The sequence below is a fragment of the Monomorium pharaonis genome, chromosome 4 (genome assembly GCF_013373865.1).
Source record: "Monomorium pharaonis isolate MP-MQ-018 chromosome 4, ASM1337386v2, whole genome shotgun sequence".
NCBI classification, from domain to species: domain Eukaryota; kingdom Metazoa; phylum Arthropoda; class Insecta; order Hymenoptera; family Formicidae; genus Monomorium; species Monomorium pharaonis.
In genome coordinates this window covers 6,152,771-6,175,839 of record NC_050470.1, presented here as the reverse complement: position 1 = coordinate 6,175,839, position 23,069 = coordinate 6,152,771, and the positions used below count along the sequence as shown (strand labels likewise).

Below are 23,069 nucleotides of genomic sequence, written 5' to 3'. Positions count from 1 at the left end.
TTACATAAAAAAAGTGTAAAAAAATTGTTTAATTGTTGAAAAAAATTGTACAAATCAAATACATTAAAACAATTCTTTTACTTCTTTTCTTTTTTCCTCTTTAATTAAAAATTCTTTAATTAAAAACGGTTTAAAGACAATGAAACTTACAAAATATTTTATAATAAATAAATAAATTTTTATACAAGAAGTTTAATATAATTTTTGCAAAAAAATGTAAAGCTTAAAAAGCCTACTTTATAATAATTTGTTCTTATTAAATTCTGATGATGGTTTTATCAAGCACAGCACTTTAAAAAATATATATATCAACTTTCAATTGTATGTAATTTAGGAACAAATATTGTAAAGAGAAAACTAAAAGACAAAAAGCTTTAGCTTTCTTCTTTATGTAAAATGCATTTTAAAAATTCATTCACAATTTTTCTCACTGAGATACTTAATTTTTCGTGAGATGCGAGAAAGTGTGTAAAACCATTGAGATATTGAAGTATTGTAGGGTATTTATTATTTAATAAAAGTGTATGAATTATCCTTTTAATAAAATCACGGATAACGGGTAATAAAATTCACACACAAATATGTGTGACTGCCAATCTGCGTGTGTGATGATCTCTGCAGATACCATGGATAAAAGCAATCCTTCTGCGAACGATATCTAAGAATGGCCATTCCTGCGGCGACGAAAATCGCTCTCAGCTTTGACGAGGGCTCGACTTCGCCTTGAATTCCCCGTCGACAGGAAATCTCGTCTCTGCCTTCGGCGAAGACGAGCAGGAAATTTCGATCGCCGTTTGACGACGCGAAAGTAACCGTGGGTGCGGGAGAAGGAGAGCTCTACTCGCGCGAGCGTTGGCGCGCGATATGGGCGGCCCCGCGCGTGAACGTACGCATAAGAATATAAAAGCAAGAAGACCGGATGACTGCTAACTGTTTGTTAGTCTTGGGTTTTAAAGTCCGCGCGTCTGTCAGTCCAGAGACGTAATATTAGTGCTTAGTGTATGCTGCCGCCGCCACTCCCGCTCATTCACGCTTCCTCTCTCTTTTCTCTCTCCTTTTTTCTCTTTACTGCGCTTCTGCATCGTGAGTCCCGTATGATTAGCTTCTTCTCTTGATTTTTCAGGCCATTATTCTCATTGTACGATTAAAATATACATGCATATATATTTATTGAAGTTAAGAATCTTCATAATGCCAGTATATGGTACAGCAATTATAAATTTTAAATTATAAAATTGTAGATTTTTTAAATGTTTTTGTACATTTTATATAATTTCTCTGTTTTGTTAAATTTTATAAAATTAATAAAATAAAAATTTGAATTAAAATGCTATATTTTATAAATTTTATAAATTATAACAACTATACGTTACATGAAAATTATGTTTCGTCATATTATGAAAAAAATAACTTTATGCAATTTATGAAAGAACTGTCAAATATTCTCCTGAACTATAAACAAGCTTGTGTGACAAGGGATTATTTCAATTAGTATTGTTCAATTAGAAAATATATAAAATTGCAGACTTTAGAACCGCGACATACAGATTACGTAAATAAGCCCTAATAAGCTACTTATCGATTCGCCGTAGCACCTCTCTCTGTAAAAAAAAAAAAAATGTCCCAATAACTCGTGGACCGCGTTATAAATAGTTAAAATTACTTGGAGGACCGAACGGAACGAGGGTGTTTTAGCGACCATTCTGGAAAAATAAACGATCGCGACCGCGTAGGGAACAGATGACTCTGCCACGCGGATGCCAAACTCCTCGTTGGAGTGACAGCCGCCGTGGTCGACGATTGTTTTTCAGTTTACGTTAACGTTTCGCTTTCGTTCCGATACGGTCGTTGAACGAGCTCCGCCGTTAGTCCGCAGCCTTTATTGACTGCCGGTTAAATCGGGCTCGGAAGAAGCCACGTACGGAACTATTTGATTTTATGAGACATCTCCAGTCGCTCTCTTCGCGCGACAGGCGACGACGAGCTTGTTAAAAGGGTAACCGCGAGGCTCCGTTCGCGAGACGAAACGCTAAGGCCAGTGACTTTTTGCGCAACGGGACTGACTTGTCGTATGAATGACGACTGCCGGAGTTGGCAGACGGATGTTGGCGAGATGTTAGCTGACAGATATTTCACTTCATAAACGACCGACACTTCGTCTCGTAATTGGTCGACCTATCTCTTGCGATGTGTCTCTCAGTAAAAATTCCATTTGCTCTAGATGCTCGTCATCGCGCGATTTCGATATTTCGGACGATTGCTCATGGCGGAAAAAGAAATATCCGAGTGGCAGAAATCAAGCGAAGGAGGAGAAGACGAGAGGCAACAAAGTATAGCGAGGTCGAGTAAAGGATGACGGCAAAGGGCGGACGCCGGTCTTGTTCGGGGGTAACTGAAATAAGGTATAATTTTCCGCGCCAATTAAGGTCTTTAAGAATTGCGACCAATTGAGCGGGAGGGTCAGAGCCTTAGCTTTAGGGGAGAGATGTACCACCATCCCCCTATAATTTATTATTGATTAGATCGGATCCAGAAAAAAGAGGTCTCGGTATGTAGACTTAAGATTGGCCTGAGATCGTTTATGTATAACAGAGTGTAACGAGCAAATGGCGGATGGCATTTTTTCAATTTCCGATCCAATATTTAAGGCTACTCGATACACGATATATCCTTAAAAACAGTTTGTTGATTGCAGGTAATTATCACAATTCGCGGATATTCTTATGTCATTCGTAATTTAATTGTCTGATTGGTTTCTTTTGTTGTATATACAGAATCGAATAAAAAGATAATTGTCAAATAATTTCATGTAAAAGTGACTACATAATATATACCATGAATAATGAAAAAAATTTTAACGACGGCTATACTAAATATTTTTCATTTATTAAAAAATATAGAAAAAAATTTTTATATTATTTTAATCATTATGTTATAACATTGCGTACAGTTTTCCATTGTTACCTACTTGACAGCTTAACGTGGACAAAGTTGCTTTCAATTAAAAAATAATCATCTTAAAAAAATCTTCAATTTGTGCAAATAAAATAAGTCTATCATATAAATAACTCTCTCTTTTTATAAGAACATAATATAATTTGTATTAATACTTTAATTATTTTTGTGTCAATAGAATTTGCTATCGATATATATGCATCTTTCCAACGAAAATGCGAATGATGGACAACGCAACAACGGTAGAAAGAGAGAGAGAGAGTTAGAGAGCGAAAGTATTTTCTCATCGATATCTCGAGCGCGCGAGGTCATCATCGGATCAACTCAGGCGTAATCCACGTTCCTGTGGTTCACACTTAATTAAACCGCCATAGGAACTCGGGTGCCAGCACGTGGCGCACAATACCGCGAGTCTTTAGCGGCGATTGTTATGTAAAGTACACCCTATATATGCACCGCGCAGTTTCTCTCGTATCGTATCGAGACGAGAAGTACGTAGGCATCTACCATTCGGCTTGTACCTATGTACAAAGAGAATGGAATAACTTTTTGAAACTGTCGTCCGCGATACTAATTTTGATCATTTTTCGTTGACTGGCGACTCGAGCTTTCGAAACAAATGTTATCATACTTTGATATCAAAATGTTTCACTTTTCACGCAAAAAATAAAGCACTTCAACATTAAGATACCTTATCAATTTGTAAAGAAGTATTAAAAGTATCCATTTCAGATGTACCTAATTTGCGTTAGATTTAATAAGACAATATTTTTTTGTAATTTTATCATGCATTTTGATATGTGTGTGCATACTTTACATTATATATATTTTTTTCTAATTTGTCAAACATCTTTCATATTACATAATAATGTTAATTTTATTCTGAATTCTGTGATATAAATTATAGATTGTTTGACTTTAGCTTATTCAGTAGAAAAACTTTAAATTTGATAAAAAAATATTTTTATTAAAATAATTACTACGTAAACGTGATAACTAAACAGAAACGATTGATATAACGCTCGAGAAAGATGAATCAACAGAAAAGAATGTTAAAATATTGATTGAGAAATTATAAGACAACTTTGTCACATTTTGTAAAAAAAGATAATAGGATCAATAGATTGATCTGTTAACTACTTTCCTAATGTGTTGACGCACACTTTAATCGCATGCGAGTATAAGTGATCATGAAGCATACATCAACAACAAAACTGTTGTCATATATAATGATCGTGAGTGATTGCTTCGTCGCAAGAACTTAAGCATCCTTTTATCATCTTCGCTAACACGGATGACAAAACGAGAAAATCTCTAAAGTGCCCGTACGTTTCCGGCGGGGTCGCGACGATCACAATGATCTAAAAATCTCCCGCGATCCCACTCCGTGGCAGAATCTTTCTCGACTCGTGCCTCCGCCTGGATTGGCCACCACGGAAAAGCGACGTCGCGGGAAAAGCTGTGGATTGGCCGTAGGGCGAGGCTTGCGTCGTGACGGAAGCGTTACGTCCGATCGCACGTAGAACAGCCAAAGCTCCACCTACCTCAGAACGCGCGGTATTCGCGCGTGCAAGCTCACGTAGGAGAGCCGAGGATCGAGAGGGTGGGTGTCGAAGAGCATCACCGAGCTTGTTAAGGAGAGGAGAGAAAAATTATTTCTATGAGACGCAGTGAGAAAGTGATCGATAACTGATGAAAGCGTCGTTGGACTTAAATAATAAATTAAGTTTCATTTTTCGATGAACAGACAAAATTATCACGAGTGAGATCATCTACGTGAAAGTAGAGAACTTCGCGAAACAAAAAGAGAACCGGGAAGAAAAAGACCGCGAGAGAGAGAGAGAGAGAGAGAGAGAGAGAGAGAGAGAGAGAGAGAGAGAGAGAGAGAGACGAAGAGAAGGGCGAGAAGAGAGCAAAGCGTCTCTTAGGTGGGGGTTGGTCGAGTAAAAGAGGGAGGCTCTTCTCAAGGGAGGAAGGGAGAGCTGCGGGTTGAGTGTGGTAATTCGAAAAATAAGTCTTCGCGGGCGACAAGCACACTTGACCGAAGCACACTCGAATCGGAAGGGTCGAGCACTCGGGAATAACAATTAATAACGCCAGTCGGCCTACTGGCGATCCTCTGGCTGTTCGAGGCCCTCCAGGGATTATGTGAACACGGAAGGCGCCTAGCATTCGTCAGCCGATCCTCCAGTCCAACGTGTCGACGGAGAAGCGAGAATGACAGCATGCGTGATTGAAAAAATTCGACGTAAAATCTTTCGATTTTTTCCGACAAGTTTATACGAGTGAAAGAAGTCCAAGTTTGTGAGAAGAAAAAAACAAGACAGTGATGAACTTATACGGTGGAAATTTGTAACATGTGACGCAAGGAGCTTTCTTGTGTGTGGCTAATCAATGATAGTTGTAACTATGAAGAAGATTGAAGAAAAAGGGAAAAAAGTCTGAAAGAGAGGAGACATCGAGTGCACAGAAAGAACTGTTTCGAGGCAGCTCTCACTGTGATTGTCACGAAGAGAACGCAGTAGAGATAGCGAAGTACGAAGTGATGGAGGACGACAAGCGCAGCGAAGCCTCGCCGAAACCCTTTCAACCGACTCCCTTCAGTATCGCTGACATCTTGAGCCGGAGAAACTCTTGCGCGGATTCGAGGAGATGTGACTTGGAGAAAATCCAGGCCGCTGTCTCCACACCGATAAGAAGACATAATCGCGAGTACGAGCGCGTGGAGAACGAGCAGCTTGACGGAAGCTACGATCACGATCAGGTGATTCATTATCCGAGATTGCCCACCCCGGAGTTGAGCATGGCGCACGAGCTGGACATCTTGAGGAGAAACCTGGCGCAAGCGAATTTATCGAATTTCGGAGGCATTTCGCACTTGACGGAAAGAACCTTCAAGAATCACTTAGAGAGTTTGGGAAACCTGACGTACCAGCCTGTTAAAGAACCGATCGAGACTTCTCATAGACAGCAAGATGAAGCCTTAGACATGAGTAAAAATAAATATCTAGGTATGTGATCCTATTTGCATAAATTATGCATAAATTATAAATTTTGCAACCAAAAATGTGTTGTCTGCGATTTCTTTTTATCCTGGAGTGTACGATATCAAAATAGCAGTACGTATTTAAATTTTCCATAATTCCAATTTTCCTAATAAATTTTGCTGTACTAAATTCAGTAAAATAATCTGCACAAGTAATAATTGATAGATAACTTCACATGCATGTAACTACAAAGCAATTTTTCTTTAAAAAAGAAAATTAGAAGATATAATAAATGTCATAGCATTTGGTTTTTAATTACGTAAAATTCCCAGAAAAATAAAATCAAATTTTTGAAAGAAGAAATTAAGGTGATATGTAAAATGTGTTGCGATTGAAAACAATATCTTCGAGATCCTGAAAGATGGGGACCTGCCGGAGAATCTTGGTATCGGGCACGAGGATGCGGGCTTAAGAGGTCATTTGAGCAGATACGCGCGTAACAGGCGAGCTCTTTTCAAGGGTTTTTAAAGTTAACCCGAGCGCAGATAACGTAATTGAATGTAATTTTAGTAGCATAAGTGGCACTCGACTCGGCAGACGTCACAAGTACCGGCTACTTCTTGCACTTGTTCGATCTCTGGCCACACTCTGTTCCTCTGTGCCTCGAGCACGCAAGGATTCGCGGATTACCATCGTTCAGACCAAACCGTTTTAGATCAAGGTTACGATCGCTAACCATTTCCGAGTAAACGTTCGTGATTGATTTATTCGTGACTGATGTAGCGCTATGTTCCATATAGAATAGCAATAATTCTTAGTTAATCGTTTGCATCCGCTAATACTATACGCGTTGTGTGCACTGTGTGTTGCACACAAATATAAAGTATTGCCATTTTATGTTACACACCATAAAACAGTAATATTTTATATTTAATTGAGTTGCTCTTGTACCATATGTATGTTGCGCTATGTACGCAAGACAGAGATAGTTTACCTTTGCATCCCTCTGTGTCGCATCCATTTTTTCGTAATACTCGCCCTTGTTACTGACACGAAAGTATAGAATTACGTGGTCGAATAGTGTTATCTTAGTATGTGGGTAAACAGATACTCTCCCTCGCACTAACTGCTTTGTGAAATCAATCATGATTAACAGCATTCATGAGAAGATGTACGCAGGATTTCTATTCTGCAGAATTTGTATTCCTTTATGATAATAATAATAATAATAATAATAATAATAACAATAATAATAATAAAAGGTACAAACATTTTTTTAACATCTAAGATATAAAATATGAACCATCATTAACTGTGATCCATTCATTTTTTCACATTCCAGATTTAGCAAATTCTATGTATTAAATTGTAATATAAGATCGTATATATTTTATAATAATTTTACGCCAATTGCACGTATTGTATTGTAAGAAAAAGAGAATACTATTACATATGTATTAGGAAAGTCAAGAAAACATAATTGACAATTTCAAAATATATTATAAAAAAATGTATAAAAAAACAGACGCACATATATACATGTAAAATTTTAATAGTAATTTTGTAAAAATAGGACGTGTAAAAATAACACCAAACGTAAAATAATTTATATTATAAAGAAATGTCTACTCTCAAGCGAAGAATCGTCCCTTGAAATTGTGCGATAGCATATTGTTTGCAGCGGCTCGAGGGTGAAGAGGTAGACACGAGCTGGCACCGATTCAAGGTGCACTCAGAAAATTACGAGTCCACTTTCGAGGGGAAATCTCTCCAGTCATTTAATATGGTAATGGATAGTCGAAAGAATCGTCGTTGTCACGGCAAATCGTTCTTAACCACTTATTACGGTAATAAGTGAGAAAACCCTTTCCGATTTTCGCGTCCTTGCCGATCGCGACGGAGGAGCCGAAAAGCGTTTTAGTGGTCTCGAAGGATCATCGGTGTAATCAGAGTCAGTCGACGCCACTTGCTCGCCTGGAACTGAACTCTCGATATAGACTCGATATAAACATCCATAGGATGTTTGACGAGCACCGAAGGATGGACGCATTAGCCGGACGAGATGGCATCTAGTCGACGTCGAAAGTGATCAAATATAGATCTCTCTAAATGCTCCGCGTCTCTCTTGCTGACCACCGACGATAAACATTGACGTAGGATGAGCGTTTCGAGCGCGAAATAATTATGATACTATTGGAAAACTTCGCGATTTATACGCGTATGCTTTCTGGTGTGGAAAATATAAATTTAACAACTTTTTTTATATATTATTTCAAAATACATAGAAGCACTTGTCTTTTTCGAAATACTTCATTCAATAAATCATTATAATAATTAAAGATAAATTTTTCAATATTATTTCTAAACACAGTATATTTTATATATCAAAATATTAATTCTTTAACAATAGACACAAACATGTTAAAACTTTTTAAATAAGAGTAGATTTTTTACTAAAATTGGTCGAAATAATTTTCTGATTACTATTGAAAATTCAACCTCTTGTTTAATGTTTTAAAGAGATGAAATTATTTCCAAAAATGTTTGCTAAAATTTTTCGAAGATGCAAATATGAAAAATGTTTTGGAATAAAAATTGTTTGCCTTGAAATTCTGCACAAGAAAAAACCTGTTTCATTTTTTGTTGAATTAATCTCTTAGAAATGGCGTCTAAAGAAATATAATTTCTGAAAATAACGTTATATTGAGTTTGACATGTTTATTTTATGTAGAAGGAAATTTTGTAGTATCATCCGCATGTTATCCCGAAAACAATATTGAAATTGGAATGTATAATATAGCGCATAATATAACTTTGAGCTTTAATTTTATTCATTTTAATGTTACTAAATATTGTTATATTGTTAACTTTTTCAAGATAATAAATAATAAATGTTTATGCAGATAAGAGATACTCTGATAACTTCTAATTAGCCTTTTGTTTGACATACAACTTGATTTGAATTTCGAGGACAAAATGGACGAAGAAAACACATTTTTTTGAGATCATTTTTATTTAAGATTTACTATTTTCAGTTTTGAATGTGTGGGAGTTAGAGTTCTTCATGTTACATAGATAAAAAAAATCTGCTCAAGATATACTTTAAAATTAAAGCATAGCTATTATTTTCTTAGCAATGTAATAATTTTTATTATCTGGATTAAAAAGCACATTATTTTTTGTTCTTAGTAAGAGGTATGTATCGCAAAGTAGCGGCTCAAGCGCGTTGCCAAGTAGAAGAAGCTAGTCTGATCTGCAATACGATTGTACTCTAGTGCCACTGGTTAAACTTAGAGGAGAATTACCGCGGAACAGAAGCGTAAACATGTCGGAGTAGCGAGTACATGTGTTAATGTTTGTACGAGACATCAAAAGCAACGAAGTTCTCTCTCGCTCTTTCTCTCTCCGATCGTTCACCGTCTCTATGGCTGCTGATGGTTACTCTGACTTTCGGGCTAAACGATTGCTTTACGGTATAGTTGCAGATTCTCGCGCAAATCTAAATATTTATCCGCAAATGAATTTGAACAGCAAGCTCGCGTTATTCGAAAAATGAGGCTCCGCCGTTCGTCGATATGTGAAAGCTTAAAAGCTCTGTTCTTTTAATAAACTATAATGACTTAAAGATATAAGTTAGAATGTGTGTGATAAAATCAAAATTTTATGGAAATTATAATAAAAACTATTTTTTAATGTGCCTCTATTGATCAAAATTTATCTATAATAGCAACAGATCGCAATTTTATTTATAAAATAGAAGTTTGTTCACCTATCTTACAGATGAGACGGAGGATGACGCGTACGAATCGCAAAATTCAAGCCAGAGCTTGCAGAACAGAAAAAAACGTAGCAGGGCAGCATTTTCGCATGCGCAAGTCTATGAGCTGGAAAGACGATTTGCCGCTCAAAAATACCTGTCAGGTCCGGAAAGGGCAGATCTGGCACGTGGCTTAAAATTGACGGAGACGCAAGTCAAGATCTGGTTTCAGAATCGACGGTTTGCAGTCTTTTATTATATGCTGGCACATCTCATTACTTATTTAGACTTAATACAAAAGTTTTGAAAATATAATTTTAGAAAAATAAAATTGATTTTATTATTAACATTTTTTTCCTAATTACGATTTCATTAACTGACTTTAGATATAAGACCAAGCGGCGCCAGCAGCAAGAATTGGGCGCTCTCGTAAACTCTGGAAGCGCCAGGCGCGTGGCTGTACGCGTTCTCGTGCATCCGGACGAGCATCTGAGGGGATTGCCTCTTCGTGGTTCCGGACAACTTCCCGGGCAAATGTCGAGCCCGCAAATTCATCCCGCGAACAAAGCGCTCGGCGGTTTCCCGTATTATTGTCTGCCGTATCACCCGCTACTCTGCCCGCCCCTACATACCACTCATGTTCAGGTACAAAGCCCGATCACACCCGATTTCGATCCAAATCAAATCTCGAAAATCAAAGACGAAAAGTGAACAATAGACTACTTTTGAGAAGTACCGACAACTGTTTAAAGACGAAGATGATGGTACTTCATGAAAAAAAAAAGCAAAATATTATCGTTTAGAAAATGATAATACTTTTTAGATAGGCGTATTATGAAGAGTGTTGAGAAGACTTTTTTGGAAAATTTATAATGTTTACTTTGTTTGAAATGAATTGAAGGACTTAAAACAACAGCGTGAAAATCATATTTATTACATTTATTATTATAAATCAAAGTCAAGAAGTATATCTTGCATTTTTTAAAGTAGAAAATAAAAATATATGTTCAACATTTGATATACCTATGCTAATTGTTATTAATAATTTCTGATAGTTTTTATTAAATAGCTCAGTTGCAAAATATGCTCCAACTTAATTGTTTTCTCGAAGTTTTTCAATTGCATTTCGATCTATGAACACTTTGTGTGCATAAAAAGCCCTTTTTTCAGAATTACATTAACACGTATAAATAACTGGATTTACCAATCATCTTGTAGCTGTCTGAGATCATCGCACGCGTATTTATTGTAATTCAATGGCGATATAAAAACTACCATGTAAATTAGTCTGTAAATAAATGTATAAAATATGAAATATTAAATCTCCTATATTTTTTCTGGTAATTTAATACTTCTGTTAGCTTCCTATTAACACGTTCTGCGACGACAATAGGTAATTTGTTCATGCCGCGTAAACCTACATCTTTTATATTTATTAAGTAAAATATATTTCATAATAGTTAAAAATTACAAAAATTATTATAAGGAAGAAAAGGCTTAATGCATTAATAATGCACTATATATCGTAATTATTTATTTACATATACAACATTAGAAATTATTTTATTACATTTTTTTATAATTAAAATATAAAACTGTCTAATCAAAAAGTTCAATATAAATCTGTAAGGTCATGGCATGGAACGTGTTAATCTTTTGATTCTTTAAACTTTCAGATAAAAATTACGTTGCACAATTATTATATTGTAACATGCTAAATTACTGTGCTTTTAATTTTAATTGCAAGAATATTTGACGCGTAGAAATTGCGGAGCACCATTTTTTAAAATAAATCTTTAAAGAAAAATATGTTCAAATTACTAACGGAATATGTGCAATTATTAGAAATGCAATTAGCGGAAACGTGTGCAATGTAAAATGTAAAATAAATTTACAAATATTTAATTATAATTAAACTTGTTTAATATGCGCCACGCGTGTACCATGTTCAAACTGAATTTACCGTTTAAATACAGATGCGTAAATGTCTTCAAATATATGTATATTGACAAGAATATACCGTGGAGCTTTCTTTTTTTCAATTTCCCTCCCTCTCCTCAAAGTTTTTTCAATTTTAATAAATATAAGTCGCAGGTAGAAAATAGGCTTTCTTTTGGTGATATTGCAACTGACTTTCTCATAAGAGTTTTAATGGCTGTGTCTGGGTGGGCCTAGCAGACATCAGATATGTTTATTCAGACGCGGAGACGAGCAGGCCGACGGACGAGAAAAAACCTAGATCTGACACTCATCTGTTGTAAACAAAAGTGTTACATTGCCTTCGCCGAAGTCTTTTACATTCCGCCGTGTAAATTCTTACTTATGGAACTGTCTCCGAATGTCAAGTAGTAGTAGTAGTTTGTAATTTATTTGTTTAGATTACTTAAGCTTTAATTGCATGCTTACACATAACAGAAATAATTAGATTTTTCAGTTAGAATTATAGAAGATTTAAGCTGTACTTTTTAACATCTGTTATATCTGTATAAAAATAGAAGTATTTAATAAAAAGTACTTTATAATAAATAAACAAAATAATATAATTAAAGAAATAATATTTTTCCCAAATAATAGTTTTCTAAAAATACGGTTACAATCTACTTTTGGGCCCACGATTAAGTAATCAAATTATTTGGATTGTTTCTAAGTAAAAATTATCTTTGCGTAACTGAATATCGACGAAACTAATTGAGAGATTTAACTAATATAATTTAAAAAAAATTTGAAATAGATAAAATAACTAATTGTAATTTTTAGTTAATACAGGGTTAATTAAAAAAAATAAACGTAAAAGGTTACGAGTAATCCAAATAATTTGATTACTTAATCGTGGGCCCCAAAGTGGGCTATAATCATATTTTGAGAAAACTATTTTTCCCAGAGTTAAATGAAAGGTATTTTATGTAAACACAGTTTTGGCAAGCGGTAAAAAAAACTCAGATGATCTACCATCCATTTGCTCCGTAATTTACATTTTTGAGTATCAATAAACTGTAGTGGTCAGCACAATATTCGTGACGTAAGCCGCAAATTATTACGATGAGTTTTGCATGGCACTAAGAACAACTGTGCATCGACACAAGGCCTCGTTTAGCGCAAGAGCATTATGGCTTTACAATGTTTAGAACTGTTCTAAACGAAGCAATAATGGACTGCAGAAGCGACTATAAAGTCTATACAGCCTCACTGATTTTCGCGTACGTTTAAACTATAGAGCACAGATTAGCACGGATAGAAGTCATCGTGTTAATTGTTGCAATGAAAATGTGTTGCTCTAGTTTTTTTTTAAATAAATTGAAACTATTTCAATAATGCTATAAACCTCTTATTTGTGACGTAATACTAAATAGTTAAATAAAGAGTTACAAAAATAAAATAAATACATGGCGCGCCTAATAAAATAAGTCTATCAATAAAACGGATGTTTACAAAATTAATAAAAAATTGCAATTTAGAATTTTAATAAAATTCTAAATTGCAATTCACTTCAAAAATAATACAATATTATCGATTAGCAATTTTCATTTCTTTAGAGTTAAATATTTAATTATAATAAAACCTATCTAGAACTTCAGATATATTAGTTCCGAATACAACAAACTATTTTCAATCGTTGATTCAGGAATTTGCTATCGACGCGACGGTAACAAGCTCACAATTTGAAGCAGAAGTACGCTCGTTCGAGTGCACCACTGATGGACTTGTCTCGTAAAACGAGAAAGGAACGATTTAACGCTCAATCAACCGACGAAAGCTAATTTTCATTAGCTGTTAATAGCGCAAGACCACCCTCTCCCTTGATCACCCTCTATGACTCTACGCCTTAACCCCTCGCTATACCGTTCTCCAAGCGCACGTCTTTCGTTTGTTACGAGAAAGCTTCACACGTTAAATAATACTGAATAGAAACTTGCAAAATTAACGTAAAATCTATCGGTTGAATAATAAAGTACTGTAACTCAGTATGCATAATATATATAATACATTTAAAAGTAAAATTAAGATAAACGTTTTTCTTTTTATAAATTTTTCGTTTTTAATTTTTTTACATTATATTGAGAAAAAAATCAAAATATTCAGAAATAAATGTGATGTTTTCTCAGATATTGATTAGTTATAAAGAAATTGATTGCGATAATGAAATATACATTTCTGTAAAATATCTGTGTAAAAGAACAAAATTTCATTTTCCTTACTGTTTTTCTTTGCTAAGAATATAAAATTTTATTTTGCTGTATAAAAATTATATTTTTATATTAAAATAAGTTTATATTTTATAAATAAATGATTAAATATCATTATAAATAAATGATATTATATCACTTATAATATATAGTTATATTGTATATAAGTGCTTTTTCTCAGTACAGAAACAGTAAATAGAAACATACCTTTCATCTCATATATAATAAAAAGATATTATTTATAACAATTTATTATATTTCGTAATTATTAATAAAAATGTTAATTACTGTAATTGTTGCTATTATGTATATAAAATGTTTCATACTCTTTTAAAATAAATATCTTAAATTTTGTCTTTGTCAAGAATTTGCAAAGACTTAAATTAGAATTTAAGAATTTTAATTTGTTTTTATTTTAAAAACTTATTTTAATATTCAAAAAATAAAAGCCAAATTAAAATAAGAGAGAGATAGTCTTACAACATTTCTGACTAAATATTCTGTTTTAATAAATTCGTAGATAAGTACATCGAAAGTTAGATTTATTGCAAAAAAATTACCAAAGCGGGATCAATTTGAATCTCATTTAAAAAAATCGTACAAAAAGGACAATTCAGCCGCTTGGGACTACATAGCGGCCATTCTCAATTTGCACGAGCCATTTACGTACACGGTAAAAAAGTCTGATTTTTTCAAGCGCGTGCAGTATCTTTTACAATAGATGTAAAATGAATAATCAAATTTAAAAGTATAATGCAGACCTTTTTCTACATAAAGTATGACTCAACAATATTTTAGGGATCTCGTGAGATATTTTTTAACACAAATTATTTAAAAAAACGTATCGAAAACGTAATAAATCCGTTATTGTCACAAAAAAGCTACAGAGATGTAACAAGCTCTCTTTACTTTTATAAATACAAAAAATGTATGATGTAAATTTGATTTCGCCGTCCCCTCAAAGTAATATAAACGAAATTGCCGGTTCCAAGTTTGAGATTTCAGTCGTTACTTTCGTCTTGGTCGTCACTTTTTCCTATCTCTCTTATATACCATTCTTCCGACTTCTGACACGCGTTTCAATTGAGATGGTTGCCAAGGAGACCTAGGAGCCGGAGTGTCACATGGACTATTGAAGACGTTAAAGGGGACACCTCTCCGATTTCGCCGAAAACATTCGAAACGCAACGTTAGAGACAAATATGATTTACCAGTTTGACATGATTCAAATATTTAAATCTCACGTATCATTTTACACACATGTAGATTAAATAGCTTTTTTATATTATGACCTAATTTCTTCATTATTACATAAATAATTCTAATGATTATTTATATAATTATTTATAATAGCTTATAGTTATGCTGTAGCGCTAATATATCAATACATAACAACCAAAATTTGTTATGAAATATTTTTACTTTTGAGCATTTTGAAACTTTTTCAAATTATAGTTCAACATTATACTATGCATACTTTTTATTCTTTTTAAATTTAGGTGTATTATCACATATTGCCGAATAAAAATGTTAAGTTTTCAATTAAAAGTATTGATTGACAAAGTTATTGTACAATGAAGAGAAAGATAACATCATCTTCTCTTTCAAAGTTAACTAATATTATAGAATAAATAAAATAATTTAATAATTTTCTTCTAAATAAAGTTTTTTATAAAATTACTAAAAGATATAAGGCGTTATGGTTACAAAAAAACAGAAAATCTAATGATGTTAACTAATGTTTTCTAAAATGTGAAAATGTTCACAAAAAAGTAATAACAAAAATTGATAAATTAAAATTAAATGTGTTTTTATTAAATCATAAGAATAAAATTATATATTTCATTGTATTTTCTAAATTTAACACGCATTCTTATATAGACTCGCAAAAATATTTCTTTTTCTCGATGCTTGCTCTACTTTGTAGATTTATGGAGGTAGGAGAAAATCAGCCCGAGTACATCGCGCGGATCATCAAGCGAGTAACGACGCTTGAAGTCTACCAAGAAGAACTTGTCGAGCGAACTACGAAGGTAACCGTTTCCTTCGCTTTTCCGGCATTTCAAAGAAGCAATTTAGCGATTTTTCGTGGCGAAGCGCCGTCGAGGAAAATTGGCGTACGAGCAGCCAATCAGCGGTGTTTCATGCAGCCGCCACGACTCAAAGAAATTCTTTCAAATATTTCATAGATTTTTCGTACTTACGAATTACGAGGGCTGGTTACTGTCGGTCTTCACTAGCGACTTCTTTGTACTCTGAGAACAAAAAGATATATTGTTTATGTTAGTTCCATCTCGATATTACAAATTATATGTAATTTAATTGCACAAATATAAAAGCAAAACAATAAATTTTGTGAAGAAAACATAAACTGCCTTTAAAATAATAAAACGATGATAATGTTTCATTAATAACAATCACATTAAAGACAATCTCACCCCAATTTTTAATCAATTTAAAAGTACATAAAATTTCTTGAAAAAAGGTAGAAATTTAAACAAAAAGAAATATATGTAATTCATATTTTAATATTTTGAAAATATTCTTTGAGGCAAATTACAGAGTGCAGGACATGTTAATGATAAAAGGCAACTGAAAATGACTGTTTCATAAGCTGGTAAAGCAGATATTTAGGTCTTTGAGAGAAGCGTACGTTTTACATCCCTTGATCTCTCAGTCCTCGGATGCAAGCGACAAACGGTTACAGTTTCACACACGGTAAGACAGAGTCCTCCATGACAATAAATGCATTTATTTTTAATATATTATAATTATAATTTTAGAGAGATACACACACATATACAAAAATGTAGATAGATTTAAATAAACATTAAAAGTCTTTAATGAAAAATATATCATTTATCTCGATAACTTTGCTATGCATTTATAAATTATTATCAAAATAGAGACTAACGTCCATTTTTGTCAATAATAACTTTAATCTTTAATTTGACTTATTTTTTATCTTTTTATAATTCTTAGAACTTCTTAAAAATTCTTAGAAAAAGATAAAGGATAAATTAAACCGATAAAAGTTAATTTACATTGTTGATGGACATACATTATACATGATGGATGTATATTGAAAATGAACATAAATATGCGAAGAAAGCATCTTCAAAAACAATTTCTTTATTGTATTTTGAATAAGGTATAATAAAATTTTTAATGCTTAAATAAATGCAAAATATTTAAAAATTTAAAAAAGCAATATTAAATATTTCAAATTTCTAGATTAATATCATTCCTTAATCTATTACCATTAATAAATCAGCAATATTCAAAATAAAGTAACACAATTTTAATTTTTAATAAACAAAATTAAATATTTGTGTTTATATTTCATCTATTTTTCATCATGTGGTTAATTTTTTTCAATATAAAGCGCAACAAGTAGATTTTTCTGTTCCGTAATTCTTTTCAATTTTTTTTAACTGAGAAGGATGATTAATGATCTCTATATAAAAAAACTCCCCATTTATAACTACAGTTTTTTGATTTGTAGACATTGGCCCTTTTATGCATATGTTCATCTATTTGCACAGCGTCGCGTGCTTTCTGTGTTGGGACTTCGCGCAAACGTTCGTCGCGGTTCCCCTTCGGCTTACAAGCAAATAGGATCGAATTTCTATGTTGAATGTTTCGTGATTGATTATCTGAATACATGATATCGTAATGGAGTTGGGTTGATCACAGGACATAGATATACGGTGCATGTGGAGTGATGCAGTGATGCATTGACGTTATAAGTATGAGAAATGCGAGAGAGGATATGGTACTCAAAAAATTAATTCATTTAATCTTTAAAAATTAACAACTATTTAATTCTGAATACGTGGCAGATTTATGTAATTGACCAACAAATTTATCTATTTTCACTTTTGTGTCTTTTGACGTAAATTTCATCAAAAAAAATTTTTTTGTAGTACATAAATTTTTGTTTTTGTTCGTGTGCATGATATGTACTAGTGAGAGAATTGTACAAATTTATCTCAGCAGACTGAAACCTACATATCACAGGTGCAGCCTGTAGGTTTATATCGGGAACGGGATTGCGGTGCAGGTTGCATTTCATTTAGGTAGATACAATATGGCCACGTGAGTCTTATAAAATTAACAGTGACATTCTTATCAGCTTGTTCCCATGGCCCTTTATGGCACCAGTAGCACCATCAACGCGATTACACTGATATAAATCGTCTTATGTGGGCAGCACTTGACTGCCAGATGACCCGTCGTGTTCGCGCGATAACCCAAAAGGCGCCCATGGCTTCGCTCAAGCTGTCAGAACTCACCTATTTATAAAAGCCATTTCGCCATATTTCGGTATCGAACCGCGAACTCACAAGAGGAATCTGGATTAAATTTAATTCGGCGGAAATCGACATCAGTCGTAAATATTCGAAGCATATATATAGATGCATGTATTAAATTGGTAGCAAATACGTCAAATAAATAATATGCACACACAAACACACAATATTTGATTTCTTACAATATCAATTGTAATAACAATTTTATTAAGTGTAATAAGATAACAGAAACATAAAATAAAATAATACAAAATTATGAACACAAATGAGACCGTAGCTGTGGGTGATTAAATGCTTAGATTAAATTAAATTACATAATATTTTGTTATTTTTAATTTCCGTGTGTAAAAAAATTTATTATTTTAACATAAAATATGTGATGTGAAAAATAACTTCATATAATCAAAACAATTTCTGTAGTTCAATTGTTTAGTTCTAAATTAAACATTATTTATATTAATGTATGCACCTAAGGAAAGCAATTTATGGTTAAAACTCAAATTAGTTATAATTTGACATTACGAATTTAATAATGTAATAAACTAATACTTTAAAATCAACATTTTTCCTCAGTATACTTACGTACATTTTATGCTCACATAACATCAGTTATACAATTGCTATTTTCTAATTGTAAAATATTTCTTGCTTAATATTAAGATTGTATTCATTAATTTTTTATAAGATAAACGTTTAATCTGTTTTTTAAATAAAATAAAAATATTATCTGTGTTACTAAATATATAATTTAAAACCTTGTTTTCTCGCAGAATTTTTGTAAATATTAATCATAACAAAGTCAAATTAATTATTCTATCGTATTCGTAACTAATTATTTTAATATTACACGTAAAATTTTAAGAGTCCAGTTGAAGTAATCCTAGTAAGTATAGTACATGTATATAGGAAAAGTACAACACTTTTATTTTACTTGTGTTATACGTTTAATAGAAAACTGAACATTTCTTGTAATTTGTTGACAATAATGACAAATATACACAATTCTGTTCCTGTTCAGCAAGAAACTATTTAAACCAAATTAATTTATTGCACGACTAGCGTCTGCACTTGAAAGTCAAAGGAAAAAACTTTCGAAGGCACATAACATACGCGGAAAAGTGCTTGATGTTTCCGCAAAGGCCACTTGAAGCAATTTCCGCTCTCTTGTACGGTACGTTACTATTTCGAAGAGAAAATCTTAATCAACTAAAAAACAGCTGCCAATATTGTAAGCTTATTCTCTATAATACACTCTAAGCATATTTTTAACATAACATTAATCGCTTACATATAATAATTAAAGGTTATATCTTTGGTTAATTATTTTGGTGTATTGTTTCTTTTCAGCATTGGCCTTCGCCAAAAATTCAGCGATTTAATTTAACATTGATTTATTAACGTAACAGTGTTTAATTTTTTAGATAATTACAGGAGGATTAATGAATATTTCACCTTTTTATTATGTTACATGCCTAAAAAAAATACCATATACATAATAAAAAAATAAAAATTAACAATTTTCGAAGATTAAATTATCTTTCTTTATCAATCATCACCTCAATTCTAAACTCATCAATTATTAATATTGATAATTGAATTGATAATAAAATTTAAATATTTATCAATAAATGTAAAATTCTTTATAATAGCATATAATTAATTAGCTATTTGAAAGTGACAATTTAATTGTTATTACTAAATCTAAATTGTTCTTATCAACAGAACTGTAGATCCGAAGATAGAAACAGTAATACGATTTTAATTACTCAGAATTTTCGCGTCAGACAATTCTCTCTTGGGCGCACACCTACCACAGTCGTTGCAGATTTTGATCCATAGGTACTTGCTCCATATAATTCACGTACTGCATTTGGTAATTGGTAGGAGTAATGTAATTCGAAAACCCATACTCGCCATTAGAGATTTCCATAGGCATCCGCCTATCAGTCATAAGCTGTTTGTTGTCAGACTGAACGGTTTTCAGATCTGGATACGATACGGTTTCATTGACGTTCGCGCATGTCTTAAATTCGGTCTTGATTAATCGATTGCAATCGTGCACATTCGGCGGAGTTTCCGTCACAAAATTGCTCCTGTATTCTGGAACATGCTGCCTGTCCGGCATATCGTTCAGGCTTGATCTTCCGGGCATATCTGAGTTTACTTCCGGCTTATATTCCGGGCTAATGTTGGAGTCAATCCTCACCTCGGTCGAGTTGGATCTAAAGTCAGGACTGAGACGAATTTCGTTTGTCCTAAAATCTGTCTGTATCGAAGTGCTCAAATCTGATCTGATATTTGACCAATAAGGTGCATTGTAAGATTCTTGTACGTTGGGTTTACCATCCTTAATAAGAATCGGCACAGCGATCTTTTTCAAAGGTTGATTCTTCATGTTTTGTGCTTGTAACTTCTCGGCGTCCTCGATCCGGGCGCGTTTGTTTTTGTATCGTCGATTCTGGAACCAAATCTTCACTTGAGTGCTAGTTAGCTTCAATGTCTGAGCCAACATTTCTCTTTCAGGTGCACTCAGATATCTTTGCTGCTTGAATCGCTGCTCCAATTCATAAACTTGTGTCTGCGAAATGGATTGTAGGCTTATTTTATTTGTCTTATAATATTTATTTTATCCGTAATGTCTCTAATAAAAATTTTTTTTGCAAAAAATACATTTAAAAATAATTTAAATCCATACATAAAATTATTTGTATAAAATTATTTTATTAAATTACTATCCGCACTATAGATTTTAGTTATTAAAAAGAATCAAACCTACTTGTGAAAACAGTACTCTTGGCTTCCGCTTTGTTCTCTTACCAGATTGACTTTTGCGCAGTTCTGTCTTACTGGACGTTACAATATTACCTATAAAAATAATTTATTAAATAAACATTATCTTTAGAGAATTTATTATAATTAATAATTTTTACCAATTAAAATTAAAACTCAGAACTAAAACTAAAACTCATATACGAGAGGTAATGCTAGCAAAGTATATCTCAGAACTAATTCTTAAATTGATTCATGTAATATAGTTTCTAAAATCTAAAAATTAATTTTATTCTTTTCATAATTTGTCTTCTAACAATATTTGTTTTTTATAAATCAGCATATGTAACATTAAAAAAAATATTTACATGCACGAATAATTTGCAGCAATAATTTATAACGAAAATTTTTGTTGTAAATATATTTTATTATTTGTCAAAATTACTACTTTCTCGTTTGGTAAAAAAACATTATTACGCAGAATAATATCTTGATATAAAAAAGGCTCTGGTATATACCTATATGCATAAAAAGAACAGATTGCTAAATATCTAAAAATTTAGCTGAATACAAATCTAAAAATAATTTTATTAGACCATTAAAATAATTAAGTAACGTGGAATCTTTTTGTATTGTGTTCGTCATGTATAAATGTTTTGTGTAATTATTTTGATGATTAAATAAAATTATTTTTAGATGTGTATCTTAGATCTGATAAATTTTTTAATATTTTAGCAAAACTATTCTTTACATGTAAATAATTATATAATGAACAAATAATACATCTTTCAACCACCTTTTATAATAAAATATACGTACCGTCTTCAGTGATAGAAGTCTCTTGATACGGTGGTACCACCTGACTCAACTGGTGAACATGATTGAGATCCGAATAATGTGGATAACTAGGCATTGGTTGATCCTTAAACTTATCCATTTCCCAATTATTTTCAGGGACAACGTTATACGAATAATATTCTTGATGCACATGTTGTTGAGTTTGATTTTGATGATGCCCGTAACAATCCATAACGCCAAGTTGTTGATCTTCGTTGAGAATGTCACGAACGCTGAATGGAGTCGACACCGAAGAGGACAACATTCTAAAGCATTTTCCTATTTTCAAATGAATCACTTATGATGCGTTAAATGTCACTATTTCAAAAAAATTATCAGCACATTGTATTTTTTTTAAGTCAGTCTCATCCTTCTAAACTTCTAATGAAGCTTAACAATTAAAGTTCTACTTTTACTTTGCAGAGCTTGGAAATTCGTTACACCATTATGGTATATTTTATCAAATCTAATCATGAGATCGTACTGAGACTTCTAAACTTGCATCTTAAAAATTTGTTTACGATATTATCAACCATAAAACTTGCTGTCACTAGACGAACACATCACTATGTCCAATGATACATATAAGTATCTGTAAAATTTGCAAAAATAGCGAAGTCGTTTATCGATGCACTATCCCTGTTTCGAGGGATGGTCACGGTTGAGTGGTCGGGTCGGAGGGCAGACGTATAATGTGACTTGGTCTTGCAAGGGAGTCAAGTGTTGGTCCCGTCGCACAGGAACGTCATGGCGATACACTGATGTGAGTGTGAGGATGCGTTGGTGTACGATTGACGATTTTCACTACCACTGTTGCGTACGATAACTCCGTGTATTGGAAATTTTCACGAAGTAATTTATTGAAAAAGAATGTCATGGATAAGTATTTTTAAATTATTATAATTGTTATAACATGTACTTTTGAGTTAATACGTTAGAAAGTATTGATTAACGACTTCTAAATGTATTCAATATTCAATATTGGTTTTATAATAGATCTCTTACAAAGTAAATAATAAAAACATGTATAAAAGTTAACATAAAATTTGAAATATGTAAAATTTTAAATAAAAAAAATTTGAATAGACTGAGTAATTGAAAATTAATTCAACATAATTATTAAAATTCAAAATATGTAAATTTATTTTAAAAACTTTCCATATTTTTTCCAGAATTACACACTGCAGAATATAAGATTTTAATTTTACATTTCCACTTTATAAATAATCGCGAAAAAATATGTAAATCCAAATTTGTTATAATTTAA

General features: G+C 32.6%; 2 protein-coding genes and 1 long non-coding RNA gene across 3 annotated transcripts in view; 1 reads left to right on the top strand and 2 right to left on the bottom strand.

Moving 5' to 3' along the window:
- Positions 1 to 16,639, bottom strand: part of LOC118645112 — a 109,547-nt gene extending 92,908 nt beyond the window's left edge. Inside the window, exon 1 of the long non-coding RNA XR_004962867.1 lies at positions 16,088 to 16,639. This is a non-coding gene — a long non-coding RNA (uncharacterized LOC118645112). The remainder of the gene's footprint in view (positions 1 to 16,087) is intronic.
- On the top strand, positions 3,892 to 11,716 carry LOC105838878 (homeobox protein Nkx-2.5). Its single transcript, XM_012684781.3, has 3 exons — positions 3,892 to 5,966; positions 9,723 to 9,939; positions 10,086 to 11,716. The coding sequence occupies exons 1-3, from the start codon at positions 5,501 to 5,503 to the stop codon at positions 10,408 to 10,410; spliced, it is 1,008 nt and encodes a 335-aa protein (XP_012540235.1). The 5' UTR covers positions 3,892 to 5,500; the 3' UTR covers positions 10,411 to 11,716.
- A 3,028-nt stretch (positions 16,640 to 19,667) lies between the features above and the next one.
- Positions 19,668 to 22,852, bottom strand: LOC105838876 (homeobox protein Nkx-2.5). Its single transcript, XM_012684779.3, has 3 exons — positions 21,785 to 22,852; positions 20,973 to 21,061; positions 19,668 to 20,774 (listed from the first exon to the last, which is right to left on the bottom strand). The coding sequence occupies exons 1-3, from the start codon at positions 22,065 to 22,067 to the stop codon at positions 20,004 to 20,006; spliced, it is 1,143 nt and encodes a 380-aa protein (XP_012540233.1). The 5' UTR covers positions 22,068 to 22,852; the 3' UTR covers positions 19,668 to 20,003.
- Positions 22,853 to 23,069: the final 217 nt, after the last annotated feature.